The 24,056-nt window shown below is 42.1% G+C and overlaps 2 protein-coding genes across 3 annotated transcripts; one reads left to right on the top strand and one right to left on the bottom strand.

Moving 5' to 3' along the window:
• Window positions 1-661: 661 nt before the first annotated feature.
• On the top strand, window positions 662-12,544 carry LOC129377267 (probable carboxypeptidase X1). 2 transcript variants are annotated; one of them, XM_055057086.1, is made up of 13 exons: window positions 662-1,017; window positions 2,485-2,594; window positions 3,973-4,112; window positions 4,253-4,337; window positions 5,829-5,979; window positions 6,136-6,224; window positions 6,360-6,483; window positions 8,133-8,329; window positions 9,222-9,401; window positions 9,513-9,807; window positions 10,668-10,807; window positions 11,135-11,237; window positions 11,695-12,544. In XM_055057086.1, exons 1-13 carry the CDS (start codon window positions 732-734, stop codon window positions 11,997-11,999), a joined length of 2,205 nt encoding a protein of 734 aa, XP_054913061.1. In that variant the 5' UTR covers window positions 662-731; the 3' UTR covers window positions 12,000-12,544. The 2 variants fall into 2 exon arrangements, with proteins under 2 accessions (XP_054913061.1, XP_054913062.1); XM_055057087.1 differs by lacking the exons at window positions 662-1,017; window positions 2,485-2,594 and having other exon boundaries at window positions 4,048-4,117; window positions 11,695-12,543.
• Window positions 12,545-13,397: 853 nt separating this feature from the next.
• wdr32 (WD repeat domain 32) lies at window positions 13,398-23,242 on the bottom strand. Its single transcript, XM_055057362.1, has 7 exons — window positions 22,559-23,242; window positions 21,093-21,206; window positions 20,036-20,233; window positions 19,014-19,216; window positions 18,102-18,179; window positions 17,873-18,018; window positions 13,398-17,223 (listed from the first exon to the last, which is right to left on the bottom strand). The coding sequence occupies exons 1-7, from the start codon at window positions 23,029-23,031 to the stop codon at window positions 16,852-16,854; spliced, it is 1,584 nt and encodes a 527-aa protein (XP_054913337.1). The 5' UTR covers window positions 23,032-23,242; the 3' UTR covers window positions 13,398-16,851.
• Window positions 23,243-24,056: the final 814 nt, after the last annotated feature.

Genomic DNA, 24,056 nt, shown 5'->3' on the forward strand with positions numbered 1-24,056 from the left:
TGTATTTTATGAAATACATGTTACACGTCCACAGTGTCTTCTAATTCAAAGATTCGGGAATCAGTCCAGAAATAAACGAAAAATAAGCTCAGATGAGGATGTTGCGTTAGCACGTGTGTAAAATGTTTTCTGCACACAAACCAACATCAGTTCCACAAGGCTCTGATCTCGGACAAATTCTTTTGTCTGCTACCAGTTTAAAATTTTTTTTTTTTTATAGAAAAGTCAATTCATATTGATTGTTGAAATGACTGTGTTTTGCCATTTCACTACTCCTCAGACCTCAATCACAGCTACTACGTCGAACCAGTTAGTACATTTACAGACTTGCCTCGGAGGCCTTGTTGACCCGGACAAACCTTTTGTTACATAAACTCTCAATCCTGCACACTTGCTTCCTTTTGGCTTTTGCTCGCTGAAAGCATTTGAGGTGGAACTTGTTTTTTTTCTGAAATGACTACATACTTAACTGAAGTGGGTCGTTGCAGGCCATCAAGGCGCACATTTCACGCTACATAAGTCATTTCTGAGTTTGACATTTTTCGTGGGAACTGAGCTGGGATTTTAGCTGGGAGGGAGGAGAGAGAGAAGGAGGAGGGACTGAAAGAGGAGGGTTGGAGGTCTGGGTCCATCAGGGTATTAACTACCCAGGATTTTCTCTCCTCCATCACAACTCTGCCGAAGGAAGGGGGGGAAAAAGAAAAGAAAGAAGAAAAAAACCCTTGAGCAAAATGGCAAAGTCATTGTGCGTTTTGGCGTGTCTGCTCTCTCTAAATGTTTTTGTACGCGGAGCTGAATGGACGACAGAGAGTTTCTCTCTTTTACCCAACTATACGACCCCTGAGTCAGCCAACTGGACCGAGGCTCAAACTGTGGGGGAGCGGAGTGGAGCAGGGGGAGAGCAGCTCCGCTCCACGGCGAGTCCTGCGGTCAGTGAACGCAATGTTAGGGCAGACAAGAGGGGAGAAGAGGAGAGAGGGGATCCCACAAGGAAAGATGAGAAGAAAGCAAAACTGGGTAAGACTAAATGAATCCTTTTGGGAAGCTGTGTGTGAACGTTACTCAGTTTCAATTAAACCCACAGTTAATTAACTGATGCATTCAGGGACATTTCAGGTGTCAATTTACCACTTTGTGTTTTATATCGTCAAATAAATAAGTGTGAATTTTTTTTTGTTGTTCTTCTGATGATCTCCTTCCACAGAGGAACAGAGATGAATCTGACTTTACATAACATACAGTGCCCTATATATATATATATAAAAAAAGTAAACCAGGAACAAAATGTTTCACATTCTGCCTTGCTTCAACCAGAAGCTTTAATATATTTTGCTTAGATCAACACAGGCCAACAGAAAGAGGCATTTAATTGTGAAGTGGAAAGAAAGCAACTGGTGACGTTGAGTGTTTTTACAAAAACACTCAAAGTGTTTTTAAAAAAACTTGGTGGGAACAACACTATTTTTAAAGCTCTATTACATTTTCAATTGGATTTAGATGTGGGCTTTGACTGGGCCATTCAAACACATTGCAGGTTTGGCTGTTTGGGGTAATTGCTGTACTGGAAAGTGAAGCGTCACCCCCCGGCCCCAATCTCATCCATCTTTTTTCTTTTTTTCTTTTTTTTTTACAATTCTGACTGGCTTTCCAGTCGCCTTTGAAGAAAAGAGCCCACAGCATCACACTCCCACCGCCGTGCTTCCCAATTGGGACAGTTTGTTGAAATGCACCAAACAGATTACACTGTATTTCAGAAGACAACGAAGGTATTAGATCAGTCAAATAGTAGATTTATGTTGCTAAAAACCTTTGTTTGACAAACAGTGACCATAAGAACTTTTCTTTTTTAAATTTCCGATGACATTTAAGGCGTACGTAAGAAGATGGGGATTGGAAAGAAATGACGTTTTTCTCAGGATTCCGAGGGAAAGAAAATCCAGAATTTGGGTAGAAAAAGTCAAAATTCAGAGATTAAAATCAGAATCCTGAGAAAAAAACTCTTTTTCAGTGGTCCTAATCCTTTTTCCTTAAGGATGTCTCGTTTCAGATCCCACACCCAAACTCAGAATGCATTTTTTATTAACCGCAACATTTCTCATTCGAATCCATAACCCTCTCTGCAACCGGAGCTCCTCTCACTTTGCTCTAGCTAAACATTTTCTTTTTTTTTTTTTCTTCTTTTACTTGGATCTTCGGCTCGTCTCAGATTGCATCCAAACCCTCCTGCACCTCGTCTTATCTGCATCCCCCTCCGTCCCAACCCGGCCTTCTGAGGAGGCAAGGGCCTCAAACATTCCACTGAGCCGATTAGCGGTGTTTTACATAACAACCCACGTCAAAAACCTCATTTTTTTGGCGTCATCCATCTCGTGTTTCGCTGCATTCGTCGACAGACCAGAAAGCGAGCTCTGAGGACCTCAGGTCGTCACAGTTTCCCACTGCTGTCACGCGTCACGTCTCTGAAACTTGCTGTCTTGCTCGCAGACTGCCCTCCGCTCGGCCTGGAGTCGCTGAGAGTCGACGACAGCCAGGTGCGAGCCTCGTCCCAGGAGAGGACGGGCCTGGGTCCCCACAGAGGGAGGCTGAACATCCAGGTCAGAGAAAACACAGAACACTCACAGCTCGGGATGTTGAAAATGTGAATAGAAACGATGCACAGCATGTGACGGCAAAAACTTTTTTTCTTTTTCAACTCTTTGGAACAAGACTAAAGACGAACCGTCGTCATCCCGCGAGAAACTTGTCTGTCTTCAAAACCCTTTCGATGCTTTAGAATAGTGCTAAACAGCAAATTTACATCAGGAAACGTTATCACAAAAATAGATTCACTCCACTCCGGTGAATGTTTGAAAGCCTTCGCTTGACATTGAAAATAAAATATACCTGCGGAAATGTGGGCTTATTGAAAACCTAACTTTAGGATGCTACTTTAAATATCCAAATTTATTGAACAGATCCTGATTAAAGTTCGCCACGTGATTTACAAGTAAAACGTTGCACGCTGTGTTTGATAATACAGTAAATCGGATTGTTGCGTAAAAAGAAATAAACTACAATCTGAATCCACAGCCTGAGACTCGAGCCGTCTGCAGCGCCTCACAGGTTTTCTTCTAGCAGCTAATTGAATTAGTTTAGCTCAAGTGATTCATGATTCTGATTTCAGAATTATTCAAATCAGGAAATACTCAAATTAGCTGCAACAATATACATTTTTTACAAGTTGGCTCATATTTTTCAGTGTATGCTCAGAGAAAAGAGAATGGAAAGAGTTGATGTAATAGAATTAATTTTTTTTTGTAGACCTTAGTTTAACACGGCAATTGAATAAACTCAATATTATTACTTGTGTGAACTCAATGTGATTACCTGCAACTCACTTGATTTTAAAAAAAAAAGCTGAATCATCCGTTTTCCTTTTCCAGTGTAAGTTCATGCAAGACGTATCTGACAAACACTTGTCTCCACAGCATAATGCTGCCACCACCATGCTTCTCTGCAACACACAATCACCGCCAGGTCACCTTGGACTGCTTCTCTTATTGTCCGGCCAAATGCACGCCGCACTTTTCAGAATTCTAATCATAATCAATAATCAGTTCACGTCACGCTCACGATCTCTTACGAACATCTGAAGGAGGGTGAATGCTTTTGCAGAGCACTGAGCTTTTGTGTTTATAAAAGGTTCTTGATTTTTAAACAGTCCGTCTCGGCGGGAGGTCTGCGAGAAATTAGGTTTAACACAACGCTTAAATTTACTGCACACTCCCTGTTCCCCCCGCCCTCCGTCTGCCATCTGAAAGCAGTTAAGCTGCAAGTAGGCCAACTTATGCAACACCAAAAAACTCCCATGCAACGTTTCCCACTGATGGATTTTGCAGCTGACAAAACAAAATAAAGAAGAAAGACGTCTTTTTCTTCCTCTTCCTTCCTTCCTTTTTTTTTTTTGTTCTTTTTCTTTTTCTGTTGTCGCAGTCGGGGATTGAAGACGGAGATGAGTACGACGGAGCCTGGTGCGCCGCGTTCAAGGACCAGCACCAGTGGCTGGAAGTGGACGCCCTTCACCTCACCCTGTTCACCGGAGTCATCCTGCAGGGCAGAAACTCCATCTGGAGGTCAGGTACTATCACAGTCTTCTATGACTGACACACAAGTCAAAACATATTTGGTTGCAATCAATTTGCGGTTGAAATCACGTTTCATTGCTTTTTTCGTTGTCGACGACTAAATGCGCTGCGTTCGGTTGGCGTTGCAGTTGGGACTGGGTTGAGACCTACAAGGTTCAGCTGAGTAACGACACTGTGGAGTGGAAGACCTGCATGAACGGAACAGAAGAGGCGGTAAGATCTGTCATCTGATCTGAAGATACGTTCATGAACGTTTTGATTGCTTTGAATTAGAGGCCTCTTCAAACTCAAAGTCAAACAAATCCAGACTGATGCAGGAGATCTTTTCTGCCTACAGTCATTACTATATACACTAACTTTTTAATGAATTAAAAAAAAAAATAAATATGCATTTTACTTCCCTTTGTTATCAACAAACCATTTTTGAATTTATATTCAACAACTAAATCACCAGTAGTTTTAAATATGGGGGTCTGACTTTCACTCCTTTCCAAATGTTCTGGCGCCACTTTTGCTTAATCTCAATTTTAATGCGCCATGTGAAAAATGTCAGCTTTACGCTGATTATATTGTTTAAATACTGTCCACTTTTAAAGCCTCGCAGACCAATTTCCATCATCTTAAGTTCATTTTAAAAGCTGGTGAATCTCGGTCAGGATTCTCTCGTCGGAGAGGTTTCTGATCTCAATGAATAAATAAAGCAGGAGGAAATAAAAAACAGCTGCGAAGAAGTGTGGACTTAAACAAACTCAAGGGAACATTCGCCCGTTTCATGATGAAAAAAAAGTCAGACGTGAAACACAAATTAAGCTGAAGCCCAAAGTCATCCAGGGTGTGCTCTGAGTCAGCAATCCACCTCCAGCGTTTTTGTTTTTCCATTAAGCGCCACATGTCCATCTTTGGGAAAAATCGGATTTCTTTCCAGGAAAAAGTAGGACAAAGAGGAGGGGGGAGAAAAAATGTCTGCTCTGTTTTCTGCTCCATTCCAAGACAACTCTTGATGCCAAGGAGGTCATGTTCTCAGACGGTTTGTCTTTGTAACATGTCCAGACTTTTGGAGAATAAAAGCACGACGCTGATTCGTAGTTTTCTTTACTGTTTGCAGAAGGACTTACTTTACAGAAAAAAACGTAAACTGAGGGTCAAATGAAACAAAAGTCTTTGTACACTGACTTCAAAAGAATACAAAACTATGTCCGATTAGAACATAGGTCATGGAAATAAGTACATAAGTTATTTTTTAAAATAAGGCTGCAGGTTATTTTATCACCTTTCAAGTGCAATGAGAATTCTTGTGTTTTGTTTGTGACCACTGCCGCTTTCTTTCATTGTTATATATTTTTACAGTAAAAGCTTTTGAACAGAAATGTAGGTGGCCATCATAATCACGCCTGACAAGAACATTCAATTTTAACAGTTTCAATGTCCTAAATCTTCAAACCAACAGTTTGGTTTGTTAAAGTATTGAACTAATTCATATTTGATCGAATTGCTGCCACAAACTTTAAGGTATTTTATTGGGATTTATGTTAATACGTGGTGAATCCTTATTGGATTCAGCCCCTTTGATACCTAGACCCAACTTTTGCTACAAGTACAAACGTAAGACCTTTGAGGTATGAAACTAAAATTCCTTTACTGTCTTTACCTCTTTGAAATCCCGATAAAAAGGCATTGTGTATGATTGTTCCCTGAATCGCACAGATATTCGAGGGGAATCAGAACCCGGAGGTTCCTGTCCTCGGGCTCCTTCCTGTTCCCTCGGTGGCCCGTTTCATCCGCATCAACCCTCAGACCTGGTACTCCAACGGGACCATATGCCTCAGGGCCGAGATACTCGGCTGCCGTGTCCACGGTATGCATACATTTGCCGGGTCTGAACCACAGAGTGTGTCACTGCTTGTGAGTCATTGCCATGCATGACTTTCAAAACAGGACACGGACTATACCTGAGGCAAGATTGGATCAGCAAAACCAGGTTACTGACACCTGCATTGGTCTTTGCCCACAGATCCAACAGATCCGTATCCCGACCAGCAGGAAAGAGGTTCGAGGGATAATCTGGACTTCAGACACCACGACTACAAAGAGATGAGAAAGGTAAAGCCAGACGATGAGTAACCTCAACTCCCATGAAGCTGAAGCAGAAGGTTTTAGTCAGACTGTTGGCAGATTGGCTCCAGATTTAACCCCTCTGAAGGCTTTCTACTTCAGCATATCTCTCTGACGCTGCAGCTCATGAAGTCCGTGACCGAGGAGTGTCCAGACATCACCCGCATCTACACCATCGGCAAGAGCTACACGGGCCTCAAACTCTACGTCATGGAGATCTCGGATAACCCTGGGAAACATGAACTCGGTAAGAATTGCTAAAAGAGATGAGATGAATCCAAGATTTTTAGATACCAGGTGTTTGAACGCATGGGCGTGTCGACCCACTTTTTTCACTTCCGATACCGATATCCATATCGACATCTGAGGGTTGGTGTTGGCCGAGACCGATCCGATACAGAAAAACAGTGCTGAATTGATTTAAAATGTTTATTTTTTTTAAACACAGACATAAATAGACTGAATTACAGTTTTTTATTCAATATGTCTACAAACTTAAATACACCAACAGCTTCACTAGCATTTAAAAACAACACAATTTAATTTGTTCATTATGAGTATAACAGACAATATTAAATAAATAAGAAACTTGAATCTTGATTCTTAACATCCTCTAAACTAATTCAGATTAAACATTAGATTGGATATTTCTAGTGTGTTCCCAAAATTTTTTTTATCCGGAAAATATTTTGGCAAATGCACTTTTCCAAAAAACTGAGGGTAGTCAAGGTTCATTCATGAGATTTTAGGAGCTCGAAGGCCCAGTTGACCCTCCCGCAGTGTTTACACAGCCTGGTTCCTGCAGCACAGCGACCCAGTGACTAAAGAGGGCTCGTGTAAACTAACTTTTTGATTGCCTTGTTATATTGTCTTCAGACATTTAGACTCGTGCTTTAATGCTTGCTTTGGTTGCTCCGTTTGTGCCAAAAAGCACAAATAAATCAAATGCGGTGCTGCATGTTCTGCTTTGTTCTTAGGGAAAATACATTTCTTAAGTCCTTCTGTTCTCTTGTTTTGTTTTTTTCCCCCTTTCTACGCATTGACAGCTGTTGTTAATAAAAGTGGTTTTCTGACCTAGTGTGACTCTGATGCAAACCACAAGGAAGGGATGAAGACTTGTAGTTTCTGGGAACTTTGCAGATACTGCAGCTGTAAAAAAGAAATAGAAAACATTTAAGAGTGGATGCAAAACATCAAATGTAGCTCAGCTTCCGCTAACTTTTGTTATGCGTTTAACGTTAGCGTCAGTAAATACGATTCGATTGGTCCAATTATGCAAGATTTGACACACACACAAATCAATCTGTGATAAATATTGCCATATTTGGAGTACAAATAAATCTTCCTTGATGATCTTGGCTTCAATTGAATTGAAGCTCCAAAATTTGATCCCAAAGACAGATTACACGATGCCCCCTGGTGGCGACGTGCTGCACTGCATTTCATTTGGAGGCATCAGAGCGCCCGCAAACAACTGCATGTCACAATGTTTAGATAATATCCCATAGAATATTATTTTCTCTCCACTTGACAATATCACACCTCTTTACATCGCTCCATTAAATAAAATCTCCAGTAACATGAAGGACACAGCAGATGTGAAATCTTTGAGGGATGTTACATACTTTGACTTTTTTTTCTCTTTATACATTCAGGAAAATCTGCTGGTAATTTAGGCAATCAGAGCTTGACAGCGGTCCAGTTCAAAAGTGTTTCTCAAAACTCTAAAAATGGCATCTCAGTGAAAAATCTGCTCCTTTTTTTCCCCTGGACTATGAAGAAAAATAAGAGCCAGAGTTTGAATAAACTCCGTGACCCCTCTGTCGACCCATCATAATTACCCCCTCATTTATTCCTTGGTGATGAAAGAGGCCCTCTATATTGTCTTCTTGGCAGGTGAGCCAGAGTTTCGCTACGTGGCGGGGATGCATGGAAACGAGGCGCTGGGTCGGGAGCTCGTCCTAAACCTCATGCAGTATTTATGCAAAGAGTACAAAAAGGGCAACCAGCGCGTCGTACGGCTGGTCACAGAGACGCGGATCCACCTGCTGCCCTCCATGAACCCCGACGGACACGAAGTAGCTTACAAGAAGGTGGGTGATGCCAGACAGAGTTCTCACAGAGCCGTCATAAAGTCTTTAAAACTGTTCTTATTGTTGTCTTTGAAGAAAACATTGAGAATAGTTTTCTTTAAAGGGGGAGTGCTTTGCAAGAATCAACGTTTTTGAGCTTTACATCCTATTATGATGTCATTCTGTCATCAAGAACATACCTGGAGTGTTACCTTGATTCTTCCATGCACGTTTGAAGATTTTTTTGAGTCGCTCCCAGAAACCATGCAATTGTGCAAAATGCCTGGGCGGAGCTGGCGCCGCCTCCGAGGATGTCCCCGCTCTGCTCCTTCAGACTAGCCTGCAGCAATTAGCAGACCACCTGGTGGAAATTGAGCACCTCATTATACAAAGTGAAACGCTGGTAAAAATGTTAAAGGGTTAATAGAGGAGCCATGTTGTGATGGCTTCTCTGACTACTTTCTGAAAGCGAAGTTTCAGAAAGAGCAAAAGTTTCTTAAAGAGACAGAAGCCCAACTTCAGTGTGCTAAATGACAAAGTCAGGCTCCTTTTTGGTCATGTGCAGCACTTTTGCAACAAATGAAGGCACTGCACTTTTTTGATTGTGCAATAGTCAAGTAAGTACAGCATTTGATTATAGCACAATGTATTTTCCAGCCACTGTAGTGGAAAATACACAATGCTGCTCCTTTAAAAAAGGGATCTACATGAAACACCTGATAATAAAGTAAAATTGTAAATTAATCAATGAATTAGATTCTCACAGAATTATGGCAATGTAATTGCCATAATTCTGTACGACGACGCCCAATACGACGACGCCCAACGACGACGCGTTGGGCGTCGTCGTATTTGAACGTGTCCGTTGACATTCCTGACGCTATGTCTGACGGGCTGATCTGATTGGCTGCAGGGCTCAGAGCTGGCCGGCTGGGCCGAAGGGCGGTACAGTTACGAAGGAATCGACATGAATCATAACTTTCCAGACCTCAACAACATCATGTGGGACACCCAGGAGGCTGCAGCTGATCCATCTAAAGTATCCAACCACTACATCCCCATCCCAGAGTACTACACGCAGGAAGACGCCACGGTAAGGAGTAACTGCAGCACATCACAGTGATGCTTTTCACATAAGAAAAGTCCAGTTTATTATCCCCCACTTATCTTGAGAATCCTAATACTTTCACCCGCCTCCGCTCAGGTGGCTCCAGAGACCCGCGCAGTCATCAGCTGGATGCAGGACATCCCCTTCGTGCTGAGCGCAAACCTCCACGGCGGGGAGCTGGTCGTCACGTATCCCTTCGACTGCACCCGTGACTGGGCCCCCCAGGAGAACACCCCCACGGCGGACGACGCCTTCTTCCGCTGGCTGGCCACCGTGTACGCCTCCACGCACCTGGTGCTGGCCAACCCGGACCGCCGCATCTGCCACTACGAAGACTTCCAGATGCACAACAACATCATCAACGGCGGAGCCTGGCACACGGTCCCAGGCAGTGAGTCACTGGAGTTATATATATGTATATGAAAAAAGAAAAAGTGCTGAGGAGGGAAGTTAAGAGGATTGTCTGGTTTTAGTTTAGTCTAGCAGACAAAGGGAGGGACAAAAACACTGTTAAGAAAAGAAGTTTTGAATTGGTTAAAGGTTCATTGAATCAGGAGTGAAACGGGTTTCCTTTAGCACGATGCAGAATAAAAAAAAAATTGAACATGACAATGTAATGCCACTGTAGATTAAACTGTCGCCAAAAAGCAGAGAAATTTTCAAACTTAAAAAGTTGAAGATTTGCTAGAAAAAAAAAACCTAAATCTAGAGCTCAATCTGAAACATTTTATAGAATTTCTGAGATGAGAATCTAGACTTTTTTTCTGAGTTTCAAAAGTCAAAAATGTTCAAAAAGTTGGAAGAAATTTCCAAATTGATGTCTAGAAAATTTCTTGGGGGTTTTTTTCTAACAAATTTTCACCTTTCAGAGCTCAGAAATGTTGTTTATGTATGTAAATGTCTCTGTCCCATTGAACTAGTCTCTCATCGCCTGACATGAAATTAGTTGAATCTTTTTCCTGTTTTAGGTCAGGTGGGATCATCAAAATGATTTCTTTTTCCTAAATCCTAAAGTTAAGAGAGATTTTTTTTTTAAATCAACATATTTAGGACTTTGCACAGAGAGCAAAGCCTTAAGAATCACTTTCAGTCGTGTTCAGAGGGGCCGTGACGTGAAATCTGGCCTCCTGGTGGGAAACACAGTCACTTCCTGTTTGGTGGCAAAGCATTAATAAATATGACTATGCCGTTTGAGACTAACCTAACCCTAACCCTTCCCTAACCCTAACCCACTTTGTGTCTTTTCTGCAGGCATGAATGACTTCAGTTACCTGCACACCAACTGCTTGGAGGTGACTGTGGAGCTGTCCTGTGATAAGTTCCCTCATGCCAGTGAGCTTCCGGCGGAGTGGGAGAACAATAAGGAGTCTCTTCTGGTTTACATGGAGCAGGTCGGTCCCGACAACTCTCTCAGATGTGTGTTTTGTTTAATTATCTCCATGAATATCGACATTATTATTATTATGTTGTTTTTTTCACAAGGTTTAACTTTTTTTTTTCTTCATTTTAAAACGTAGTTCCTTAACTGTTGCCCTCAGAACGATTGCATGTCAGTGAATTGGTCCTTCAGTACACCCATGCCTTCATGATGGTTTTAAAAACAGAAATAAAACAGAGGAGAGGAGAAATAAAAGTAACAAAAGTATAAGCCGCTTGTTGATGTGTGAGCTTCTTGCCGGGGCTGCGGCACATCAATGCCAGGTTTCCTCCTCACTCAGGTTCACAGAGGGATCAAAGGCGTCATCAGAGACAAGAGCACCAAGCGAGGGATAGAGAACGCCGTGGTCAAGGTGGAAGACCACGACCACGACATCAGATCAGGTCAGTCCTGCAGTTTCCATCCAACCTGCTGTTCAGCTTCCCCTCTGCGAGCGCACATGAGGATGTGATAGGAGATGTGCTTGTTTTATTTTTTTTGGTCGTCCTCTCTGTTTCTCGTTTATTTTGAGTCGAGCTAAGGATTGACTATTTGTTGGATTTCAAATCTCCTCTTTGTGTTTCTTCACAAAGAGGAAACACGGAGAGTTTCCCTCCCCACGAGAAATTCGTTTTCTGGCAATCTCGTAATTTCTACCCAAAGAACTTTTCATGGAAGTTGCATTCACTGGCGGTGACAAAACCGAGTGTTGCAGAGGTCAGCCAGCAAATGAACTTTGTCAATATTCCGAAAAAAACCTGTTACTGTTACTGTTACTACCACTTTGGCGTCTTCTTCTTCTTGTCAATCAGTGGTAACTTCCGGTTGTTGATCACGTGTTTCGTCTTTCGCCTCGTTCAGCCGCGGACGGGGACTACTGGCGCCTGCTGAACCCCGGCGAGTACAAGGTGGCGGTGTGGGCCGAGGGGTACTTTCCGTCCATGCGTCGCTGCCGCGTCGGCCTGGAGCCTCGCCCGACGACCTGCGACTTCGTCCTCACCAAAACGCCCGTCCAGAGGCTGAAGGAGCTGCGGGCCAAAGGGGAGAAGATCCCCAGGGACCTCCAGCTGCGGCTGCGCGCGCTCCGCATGAGGAAGCTCCGCGCCAGCACCAAGGCCATCAACCGCCGCAGGGAGAGCCAGGCGAGGCGCGCGCGCTCCTCATGAGGATCCGCAGAGTAGGAGGAGGACGAAGCGCCGAGGAAGAAAAACTGTCTTCTACTGCAGGATCAGCTGTGCCGAGAACAGAAAAAAAGAAAAAGAAAAACCCAAACATACACATCTTTCATGCCTTTTATTGGGAAATTGATGCAAAGTTCTTATTGTTGGTGACTGCGGATTAGTTGCGGAAGCGACATTTCTCAGGATTTGTGTTGCAACAGTTTTAGTTTGTGGGGTGTCAAAACGTGAGCATGGAGCCATTTATAAAACATCAAACTAACTGGATAATTAGGGGAAAAATATCAGGTAGTTTCTCCTGTTCTTTTTTGTTTTTTTCTTGTGTAATAAGTAGAATGTGAATCTCTGTCAGCTGGTCTGATATATATGTATATATATATATATCACATTGTCTTTCTGCATTGGGGGCCTCAAACTCCCAAATAAATGTGATAATTCATGTTGCAAAATGTCAAAGTTTATAATGAAGGGTTGAGAAATAAAGTGTCAGTTGAACATTAATAAAGTGTAGTGTTCAACCCTACTTAAAAAAAAAGTTTATTGAGACGATGCAGGTCCTTCAGTTCCTAACAACACGACACGGTCATAACAACATGTACAGCTTTTTCAAGACAGTACACTACCACTAGTGTACCTGACTGACCAGACAATTCTCGACCTTTAACCCCATAGTCTATAGAGTTACGTAGATGGCCTGAAGGCTGTCGTCATAGCAACCTGCGAAGCCACAGGTTGAACGCCTCCGTGCCACGTTGCACTGATGCAGTAACTCATGGAAATTGAATGAAATTTGAATTTACTGAGAGAATTAATTGTGGAGTTTTCGCTGAGCGTAAACAATAATCATGTAAACAACAAAATATAACAAGCATGAAATGTCATATTCAGCTTTTTGTGATATTTTTGTTAAAAATGAGCAAAACTGCAAAAAAAAAAATCCTAGATTGATTCAGTGTCCTACAGACTCGCTTCATAACAAAGCTATAACAAGTTATCCATGTGTAAAGGCGGTGAAAACTTTTTTGTGGAGCTGCGTTTAGAAAGATGTTAATACTTTGAAAGTGTAGAATTGAACAAGGTGGATATGCTGCTGGTTTCACCAGAATTAACTGTTTAATGCTCTCCTTTTGAATTAAGTGGAAGGTCATGCCTTGGTAGGTAAATATGTTGGTAACCATTAGTTGCGGACTCCATAAATCTGGCCTTTATGGAAGTGTAGCACGATTACAGATGACGAACACACTTTTCAGATTTGACCGAACAAACAAACAAACAAAAAAGTTCATACATGGCAGTCAGTAGAGGTAAAGTGACTCACCTTTTGTCCTTTCTGACCATCGTTCCCAGAGTACTTGCTGGATAGGTAAGAGTAATGCTGGAAGCAACTTTAAGCATGTCACCATGTTTTATTTTCATCTACCCATCCTTCATCACTTAATGGTGCACACATGGGAAAAAAAAGGTAATAGTGTGAACATTCATGAAACTCATGGCTAGATACAAGTTAAAATTCAAAGCAACAATCAAAAATAACACACAAAACATGATAAATCCAGTTTTTTTTCTCCCCTTCCCCCCCAGTCTTTCTGCGTAAATATACGGAGTGAAAATAGATAAGACACTTCAAAGAGGTCGTGAGTGTACCTGAAGTAAAAACAGAGGAGGAAACACAGAATCCCTTCACACTCCGCCGGTAAGGTGGCTAAGAAATGTTTGCGTCCGCGTTTAGACGAACCCAACGACTGACTGACCTGAAGGTTATGAAAGCGGCAAACTGAGGCACGACGCCCGTCCCGGCGTGACGCCAACGGGAGAAAACTTGGAGACCAGAAGTGAAATCTAATTTATGTCGTTATTGAACCTTTACCTCAAAAGCCAAATTCAGGTCAAAACGGCTCCAGTCGCATTTCCCTCCCAACTCTGACGTTATAGTAATTATCAAACACAGATTTTTAATCCCTTGTTACTTTTATCAACTAGTTGTAATCAACACATTAGTTTGAAAATCTGAATTAAATGGGAGTGCAACAGCGCCCTCTACAGTGGCGAGAGAAAAGTAGATTTACAACAGCAACAACAACAAAAAAGGTCGATCTAAATAGAAGCGTTTCTTAAATCTATACCAGCAGAAGTTCTCAGCTCACTTTCATCCATCATAAATCATATTTTGGCAACTGACAGCTCAGCATAGAGCAGAAATAATAAAGGAGAATCACCAGAAAGGCTGATGTGCATAGCAGGAGTTTTACCTTTAGCTAACTTCTAATGTGTCCTGGAGTCATTGGGAGCGGTAACAGTGTTCTACTAACAAAACAATGGCTGCAGTGTGTGGCTGTAAAAGGACATTAATGAACACTTAAAGCTAACTCAATCCGACAGTTTACCTGCTATGAGTGAGCCTGATGGTTTATTCAGGTTCTAATATAAACCATCAGATGATGATAGCTTGGACATCAGGATGTAACATTTACCCACCATGTTTTAGGAAAAGGGGCTTAGGCACCTCCACCAATAGCATAGAGTTAATGCAACTTTAGCTTTGTTTTTATTTTAGTCATTCATTTTAAGATTTCCTGTTGGCCTGGGGAATAAATACGATGTAGGACAGAAGCCCATTTCTTTTAACCGCCAACATTTACCTTGCCTACACACTCAGTGAGCAGTCGGAAATATTTCTTGACGGGGTATTTTTTTCTAAAATTCTTGTAAGATTTTTCAATGGAAATATCTAATTTGGTTTCAGGCTTTTAACAAATGTTTGTAAGCATCTGTTGTGCTCTTTTATACGCCTTGAACAGTCGTTGATAAAAACTTTTAACTTTGAGGAACATTTTAACTCATGTGAAGCAGCCTACACATTTTAGGCAAAACTTGCAGGCTACAAGAAAAAATTAGAAATAGTTCTTGACCCTCCCTCAACAGTAAGAGATAAGAGTCAATGGGACCCCATTGACAGGCTGGAGCCTTTGCATGGTCCAGCCTGCTCACGCTGACCTTGCCTGCGCTTTTCCGATTTTTTTCCGTGTGTGCGTGCAATGCGTGGTTCGAGGAACCAACAGTGATAGGAGAACTCTCATCAGACTTGGCGCCTGCATCGCTCCTATAAAGCGTAGCGCTAAGACCAAAAGAGGGTGAAACTATGTATCTTTGAGTTGCAATGACGCAGAAATATTCGCCGCCTTTTTACGAGTGCTCCATTTTCCAGGTGACCACATATTGCGATCTAAAGACTTTAGATAAAAGCTTTGGGGAAAGTAGAGAGGTGATTACAGAGTAGCAACTCTGAAGTGATTATCAAATCAAACGCTGTGCAACGATTAGTGCCAATATTAATACACCAAGTAAAACCCTTAAAAACAACAGAGGATCTGGACCGTGGAAAGAGATCAGATGTTGGGGACAAAAAAAGCAGCAGGCAGGTAAAGGAGGGTAGGTCCTTGAAGTTCAGATTGTATGAGCACAGAAGCAGCACCTGTGGCGAAGGCATGAGTGAAGCAGCAGAGAGCGGCACCAGGCGCGGCGCAGGAAGTCGAGTTAAACAGCGTACACAAAAGTCCGTTCGTCTTCCGGGTTCAACAATACTAGACTTTTTGCACTGTTAATGTTGTCCTCCTGAGACGGAAGAAAACAAATATTTACTATTAGAGGCCAAAAGCAACTCTGTAACTATAGGAGCTACACACGACCAACAGTTTGCCGTTGCCTGATATCAAGTTGCATCGAGAATTGCATTGAACTTCAGCTCAGGAAGTTTCCTCTGTAAAAACAAAAACGCAATTTCTTTGTATTTCAATTTTGAGCTTGCTTTTCTGTGTCGTGTCTTGAAATCCAGGGCTCAAAGTGTCCATCCTCTGCTGCAACCTGGCAATTAGCCCAGAGCTTCAGTCTGTCATTTCTTTACGCCAGTTCATGGCCGTCAGTTTGACGGCTAGCACCTAAACGAACTCAACCCGTTTAACAGCTGCAGACCTGGGTTGTTGCGCAACACTCTACATTCTTAAGCTAGCTGTAGAGATGCATCGAGGAATCTGCTGGACGATTCTTTTTGCCTAGTGGAGGACACGTTAAAATCCAATCTTTTTTGAGTCGGTGAATGCACCAAATGGAAGTGCTACCTGACCGCACAAAACACTCTTCGAAGTGAACGCTATTACTGAGCGAAGACTCAACGTTAGCTAGTTTCACAATCAGTCAGACGCTTAAATTTAAGATAGAGTAAGCAAAGAGGTGCAACACGGGAAACCAATAAGTCTGAGGTTCATCAAGAGTGCAGGAAAGCAAGAGAGAGCAAGACTTTCACAGACAACAGGAAGGCTGAACAGAATACAGCATTTGTTTAGTGATGCAAATCACTTCTATAAAATGCTAAAGGTCATTTAAAATGTCAACTCTAGAATTTCAGATTAGTAAAAGAACAGTAGCTGTAATTTATGGTTATACTTTTTCAAAACATAGTTTCTGCTCCTAATATAAATAAATAATAGCAGCTTAAGGGAAGTAAACAAGGAAGAAACATATCCTGAATTCTGTTCTTGTATTTTCTTATGCTATATATTAGTTTTCAAACAGAAACTGGAGTAGACCAAAGTCGGTATCGGCAGGTTGAAGCTGTACAAATAGCAAAGATTAGAAATTGGCAATAGAACTCAGATCAGTGCATCTCTGGTTGGCTTCAGCAAATCCTGTGCACAAATGTGCTAAAAGTAACCACCTGTAAAACACTTCCATGATGCATTTCCACCCCTTCATATGCAGCGATTTAGCCTGGGACGCGTTTCCCCAGGTCTGCAGTGATCGGGTTGAAAAAAAAACAAAATTTTTTTTTAAACAACGCCGGATGCTAGAACTTGGGCTGGTAAAGCGCCACGCGTCCGCTCAGGCACCCCGAGGCCAGCTGGCAGTGAGTCGGGGAGAACTTGGTGGTGAGCACCACGTCGCTGTGCGAGTAGATGGAGCGGATCTCCCGGAGGCAGCTGGTCTGAACGGGCAGGCTGTCGGCCAGCTCGCTGCAGCGCTCGTCGAAGGCCAGCAGGCGGACGCCGTAGCCGTAAGGGGAGCAGATGAGCCGCCCGTCGGGGCTGAAGCACAGCTCCTTGATGTAGCCCCGGCCCACGTTGGCCTCCTCGATGTAGTGGGTGAGGCGCAGGGAGCAGCGGGGAGAGACCAGCGGCCGAGTGGGCGCCCCCTCCTGGAACTCGTACACACAGGTCCACTGGAGAAAGAGAACAAACGAAGAAGAAGTGTCAGGAATCGAGACGAGAAAAGTTTATGCCAAATGAGCACCATCGCTCTATTTAGATTTTTAGAAAATTATGAAATCAAGTTGTGGTTGCAGTGATATAAAAACAGATGGTACCTCCTAACTGCTGTGGCTTAAAAATACAGCATCTTGAAAAAAGTACTGATGCCAATGAACTTTTTGTCTTATTTTGTCTAGTTAGAACCATAAAGCTGAGCGTTTTATGTAATAAGTCAACACATTCTTGTGAAGCATTGTGAATTGGAAAGAATTTTAAAAAAAATTAAAATGTAAAAAATAGAAACTGTCCATGGAAAGACATTTCCAGATTTCTTTGGTATATCTCTAGCAGCTTTGCACATAAACAGACAGATGTTTTAGAACTTGCCCTGCTTTACATTTTGCTCAGCTTTATCCCAAACCTGTTTGGTCTTCATGATGCCATGTGCTCTATAATTTGCCCTAATAAACCCTCTGAGGCTTTCAGGGACCAGCGGGATTTCGTAGTGAGATCATATTAAACTCAATGGACTAAATTGCGAAATTAGGTGGTGGCTGAAGATCAGAAATACTTTTACGAGGCAGCAGATCTGGATTTGCGATGGCGTGAAAGGTTCCTCACCTCCTGGTCGTCCATGTTGCTGGAGCAGCGGATGAGCGTGGCCCAGCCTTTGGGATGCAGCTGCAGGGACGTGATGCAGTTCCCTCTGTCCTTTTCCCCGGGGATTTCAGGAGTTAAAACCTCCAGGCTGTTCCGTGGGGACAGACCTGAGGAGAGAGGACGTTTGATCACAGTCCTGGAAGCTGAATTGACGCTGGGATGTCAGTATCCAGCTGAGATCATCCCTGACCTTCTCTGTGAGGATGAAGCTTGGAGTCGTGTCCCTGACGGGGCGTCGCTGTCGATCTGGACGCTGATGTGCCTCCATCTGTAGAAAAACAATACAAAAAACAAAAAAAGTAAAAACACACAAACTTTATAGTTCTGTTTTTAAATAATGTTCCTTTAAATTCACTTGATTCATTTCAATTTGGTAAAAAAAAAAGAAGAAGAAAATGGATTAAAAATCACTGAGAAAATGGCTTCTACAGGTTTCACCAAATGAAATTTAAGACATTTTTAAAGACCATTATGCGTAATAGTAAAGTCCCACAAAAAAACTGAAAATATTTAAAGCAAATTTATTTTCCCCTCAATTGCTTTAAAACATTTTAATTAATTTTAGACACACATTTTAAGACCACTATGAATCAAATTTAAGACCTGTATTATGTCAGAACTACACAAAAACAAAATAGCAAAAATTGGCATTAAAAATCAAACTGGCTTTCAGCAACTAGTTACCAGCAGTTGCAACATCCTTGAGTTACAGTAAAAATGTAACTCAAGGATGTTGAGCAACAGACATCGGGCTTTTTCTGCGAGAAAAAGGAAAACATACTTATTGCAAACTTATTTTTTTCCCTCTATGAATTTGGGAAGTTTTCAGAGCTTCATTTTAGATATACAAATTTAAGACTTTTTAAGACGCAGTGAAAAGGTCACTAATCACCTCAAAGTGTTGCGCAACAATAAATTTCCACGAGAAAAAGAAAACGTATATAAGGCAGAATTTTTTTTTCTTCCCCCAATTAATTTAACACACTGTAAGGCCTTAATTTTAGATAGACGCATTCCAGACTTTTTAAGGATGCTGGGACACTCTGTGGAGAGGCTTAAATTTGCTTTTCTTTCTGTTTTTAAACGACAACTGTGTTCCGACCTGAGCTGAGCGGGGTCCGTCGGGCTCGCAGCATGCGGTAGCTGCCCACTTCCAGGGACTGGGTGAGGTCCAGGTCATGAAGGATGAGTAGGTACCCTGAGGAAGTCGAGATGAGCATCTTGGAACAGTCGGGAGTCAGACGCATCCTCATCAGATAGCGAGTGTGGAAGAACTTCTTGTGCGGGCAGCCGTCCTCCGTAAACCTTCCAGGGAGGACATTTATTACGTTTAACAATGCAGTAATATTTCTAATAAGTTGGAATTTAATTTTTTTGTAGGGCACTTGTTAAGTCTGTTGGCAATAACCAAACACATGCAGTCTGGATTAAAACAACAGAGGTAAATGAAAGAGGAAATGGCCTGAGGAGAGAGTCAATGGCATAAATTTCAGATATTTACAGAATCCTTTTCTGCTAAAGGGCTTTTTTATTCATCTAAACTAACTTAAACTTCCTCTTACTACTTAACAGAGGTGATAAAAGGAAATAAGTTGATTTCACTAAGCCTTCAGATGCATAAACATTTCAAAATTAAATAAATTAGATCTTCCTTGTAGAACCCCAGCAACCAAGTAAGGAAAACTTTGCAGTACTAAAACCGACAACATGGATCGTGAATCACTTCATTGCAAAACAACTATTGTGCTGTAGTTTAAGGATGATTATTCTCTCATTTTTATTTTTATTGTCATGCACATCATGCAAAAATGTTAAAACCCACAAACTTTAAACTTACAGAACAAATTGTGCCAATAAAACTACAAAACTGATACATCTATAGATACTTTTCATCCAAACTGAGCTAAAGTTTTCATCCAGACTTCATTCTGAGCAGTAGTGACACAAATAAATCAATATAAATGAATAAAAATAACATTTCTTTTTTTTTATTTTACTAAGTTGTAAAAGTTAAAGTGGAAAGTATAGGACTGAGTGGATATTTCGCAGGATGTTTTTTTTTTTAAAGATTCAAAATTGATGCATGCCGTTGCAGAGGTCCTGCGTAACCCAAACCCAACCGACCTGTTAGTGTCCCATGTGATGACGTTGCCGTCAAAGCCGGATGTGACCAGGAGGCGAGTGTTGGTGTCGTACTCGATGTTCTTCACCCAGCTGGCGTGGCCGTGCAGCGAGCAGACCTTGGAGCTCAGCTTACGAAGGTCCCATAATGCAATGGTGGTGTCGTCGGAGCAGGTGGCAAACAGGCGATTGTCCAAAAACCTGGAGAGAGACGAGGCGGTTTCAGCCGACCTTTGGCCTCTGAGCCTCGTTTGCTCGTTCATTCACATACGGGACACATTTAAAAACAACTTCAGATGCACCAATGTGCTGTACACATAAAAACTACATTAGGGTCAATAGGAGCTGAAGAAAAGGCTGACCTTTTTTTTCCAGTTACATAATCTTGAAAATATGAAGAATTAAACATAGCTAAAAATATCATATAGCTATATTTGATAACAATAAAAGTGATTAAAAACTATTTATTAATTATACATTTTTTTAAAGGTAACTGTGTGGCTGTGACTGTATGACAGTATTCATAGTCTCACAAACATAAATATTGCTCTTGAAAATCATTTATAATACACTTCAATACGACACCATTCACGTAAAGAAGTGCGACTTGTGTCACTAAACAGCACACAGTAACTGAATATAATCGTATGTCGATATTTTCATCGAACAAACTGTAGAGGAACTAGGAATCCCAACAATTTGGACAGTTTTGGGGGGTTTTATACACCATTTATTGGAATTTATAGTGATAACAATAAATCGATATTCTTATCAACAGAAATTTATCACAATAAATGGCAAATGGTGACACAATAAATGCCCACCCCTGGAATTGAGTCCAAATTTGATCTCATGAATAAAAATTTTAAATGATAAGCTTGAAATGTCAAAGATATTCTGAATAATGTGGAAACAACATCTTGGAAGAAAAACTGACGTTTCTTCCCAACCAGGAACAAAAATCCGTCCGCCTTAATTTTTTTCTCTCCGGGTGACACGTGGTGATTCAGACCGGCTTTAAAAACCCCTAAATGTCTGACATTAAGTGTGAGAAGTGCACCTGATGTTGTTGACACAATCCTCGTGGGCCTCTGTGAGGGTCTTGATGTGCCTGGATGAGATGGGGTCAAACAGGAGGACCTCTGTCTGCTCACAGGCCACAGTCAGCACAGACCTGAGCAGGGAGCACAAACCTGAGTTACTAGCCACCACAAGACGGGGACAAGGTTTTAACTGGGACATCATCCAAGTTACTCTACATTTAGGAAAGAGGGGGAATAGTGCAACAGTAAAGCGATAACATTATTCTAATAATAATAGTAGTAAAACCGTAGAAAAATGCAATGAGCATTGTATAAAATGCTCTGAGTTACGTCGCTCAGGTGTATCTCAGTAAATTGTAAGTATAGAGCAGCACAATATATCACAACACAAACGTGTTAAAATATGGGAAATTTACTTTCTTGCAGTAGAAGAAAGTATAACTTCAGATTAATTGCACACTGAATTATACATATTAACCATATATTCCTGTTTATTTGGACTATTATAGCTTACAGGCAGGGAAACTCGCAATTTAAAAAAAAATTAAAAATTCAGCCAAAAAAGTTAAGTGGAGGGAAAAAGTGCTCTGTGTACACTTTGCACAATTAGTTGCGATTTGCAACTGTCCTGAGTTTTACAGAGTCAGTTCAGCATCTAAATAACTCCTTTCTGCTTCCCTTGTCAGTACAGAATGGGCTGATTAGTTGACTATTTTTAACAATTCCATAGCAAAAGATGCTTAATGTTAGACTTTGATAGAATTTAAAGCATTAAATATTTAATACTTAAAGCATTAATACTTTGCTACTTGATGAGTTCTGTTAGAAAATATTTACATTCAAATAGGATTTTTCATTTAAAATGCAATCTATATATATATATATATATATATATATATTATGTACAGTAGCAAATGTCATTTTACTAGTGTTTTTACACCAGTTAACGACTAGTCGACAACTAAATTAGTTGGCGATTATTTTAACAATGGATTTATCACGGTAAATCGTTTCGCCCCAAATTGAATTTTAGGTAAGCATGAGCTGCACACCATAATCGTGAAAATGAAGAGAAGTAAATCATCTGTATTCGAGTTTGACTCCGGTCCTGATCGTAGTCGAGCTTACTGAGACGCACCTGCGTGTGTGCAGACTGTCGAGGCCAACAGTGTGCAGGAAGGACTTACCGTGTCACATGAGCACACAAACAAACGTGACCCAGACAAGACAGCTTGACCCGGTTTGGCTGCAGGATTTAGGTCCTGCATGTGGTGTCTAGTCAAGAAGGCTCGACTGTCCTCATTAGCTGTGACTGCTGTGGGGAGCTGTCTAAAGACATGCAGCACCGCATCACGCATGTGACGTGAACTTCAGATGAAACTTCCAAAGACGAATGGTTTAAATTGTGAAGCACAGAGTCGTTGCATGTGTCAGTGCAATCAGTGAAACCTGTGACCGCGTCCTGAAACATCTCGGTACTTACCCGTCCGGTGAGTACTCCAGATTGAAGACAGCTCCGTGGGTCTGGGAGCTCAGATTGACCGACTCCACGGCCGGGTTCATAGAGCAGTACAGGCTGGTCATTGTCCTGAAGTTATCCCTGGCTGGGTCTACAAACAGCCCCCGTCTGACAGTCCTGCTCTGCAGCCAGGAAAACAGGCTGTTCCCCCTGTAGCCTTCGCTATTGGAGCTTCCACCGCTCCCCGCCTGCGGAGCGGCGCCCGGTGAGCCGCGGCGCTCTTCATCCTCCAGGCGGGGAGGAGAGGAGCCGGCGCTGCCCTCCGGCTGGTCCTCGCGGCTGCTCCCCGGCGGCGAAGCACAGACCCTCTGCGGGGCGTCTTCTTCACCCTCCGACTGTGTCGGTCTTCCAGCGGGGTCTTCTTTCTTACCGGTGCTGCCGGGCCTATCCTGCGACTCGTCGGCGTCCTCGCTGTCGCTCTGGTGTTCGGAGCTCATTGTGGCGGCTTCAGCCCGTCCGCACCGCGGCTCGTGTCTCCGGCGGGGTCAGCGTCTGGCTCAGCCGCAGCAAACAGACAGGATGCAGTCAGCTATCACGTCGGGTTGGTTACACGCTTAAGGTGCCATGACGGAGGACTGTGGCAGCAGAGGTGTTGGAAATCTAGTTTGCTGCCAGATTTGGCAGCGCCTCTCCGCCGCCCATCAAGACAGCCAGCATTAGCTTCTATCTGACCGGAAACAGCAGCCCACCCTTCACAATAAAAGTCCGACATGGATTTTTATCGTAAATAAAAAATATACGGGAACAGAAAACCTCAAGTAGCATCACTATGACCCTTTACAACTCATAGCTTTCGTTAAAACGTTTTATGGAGCATTTTTTTGTTGTTGTTGCTGAAAACGTAACACCGGAACCGTGTTAAAAACAAAGAACAGCAAGAAATACTTTTGCCTTACCTGTATTTGTTGGAGAACACATTAACGCTAAAAGATGAAGAATAAAAATATTAACTTATCATTTTATAAACTTTCAAGGGACTCCATGTCTGTTTCAGAGTTTTGGAAATTAATCGAGTAAAAACGTGACTCTGAGTTTTAAATTGAAGAGCTCGTGCGGATGTTTATGTATTTCCCTCGCCAAGTTTCAACGTTTTTGTTCTGACCAAAACAAATACCAGAAGAAAGTGACGTAGTTCCGCTTCCTCGTCCTGCTGCACCCATTGAACTCGTTGCTGCCATCTGCCGAGCAGATGCTGTCACTACAGTGTATCTTGATAAGAGAGCTGAACAGAAAGGACGTTTTTCGACACACACACACACACACCACACACACGCACACACACACGCACACACACACGCACACACACACGCACACACACACGCACACACACACACACACACACACACACAATTTTATATATGTGTGTGAATATATATATGTTTAATGGGTTTTTCACACCTTTATTTCATATGCTTCTCTTCATGTGTTCAACATTTATTTTCTATGTTCTTCAAGTTGAATT

Source organism: Poeciliopsis prolifica, unplaced genomic scaffold (genome assembly GCF_027474105.1).
Source record: "Poeciliopsis prolifica strain line A6 unplaced genomic scaffold, Auburn_PproV2 SCAFFOLD047, whole genome shotgun sequence".
In the NCBI taxonomy this organism is placed as follows: domain Eukaryota; kingdom Metazoa; phylum Chordata; class Actinopteri; order Cyprinodontiformes; family Poeciliidae; genus Poeciliopsis; species Poeciliopsis prolifica.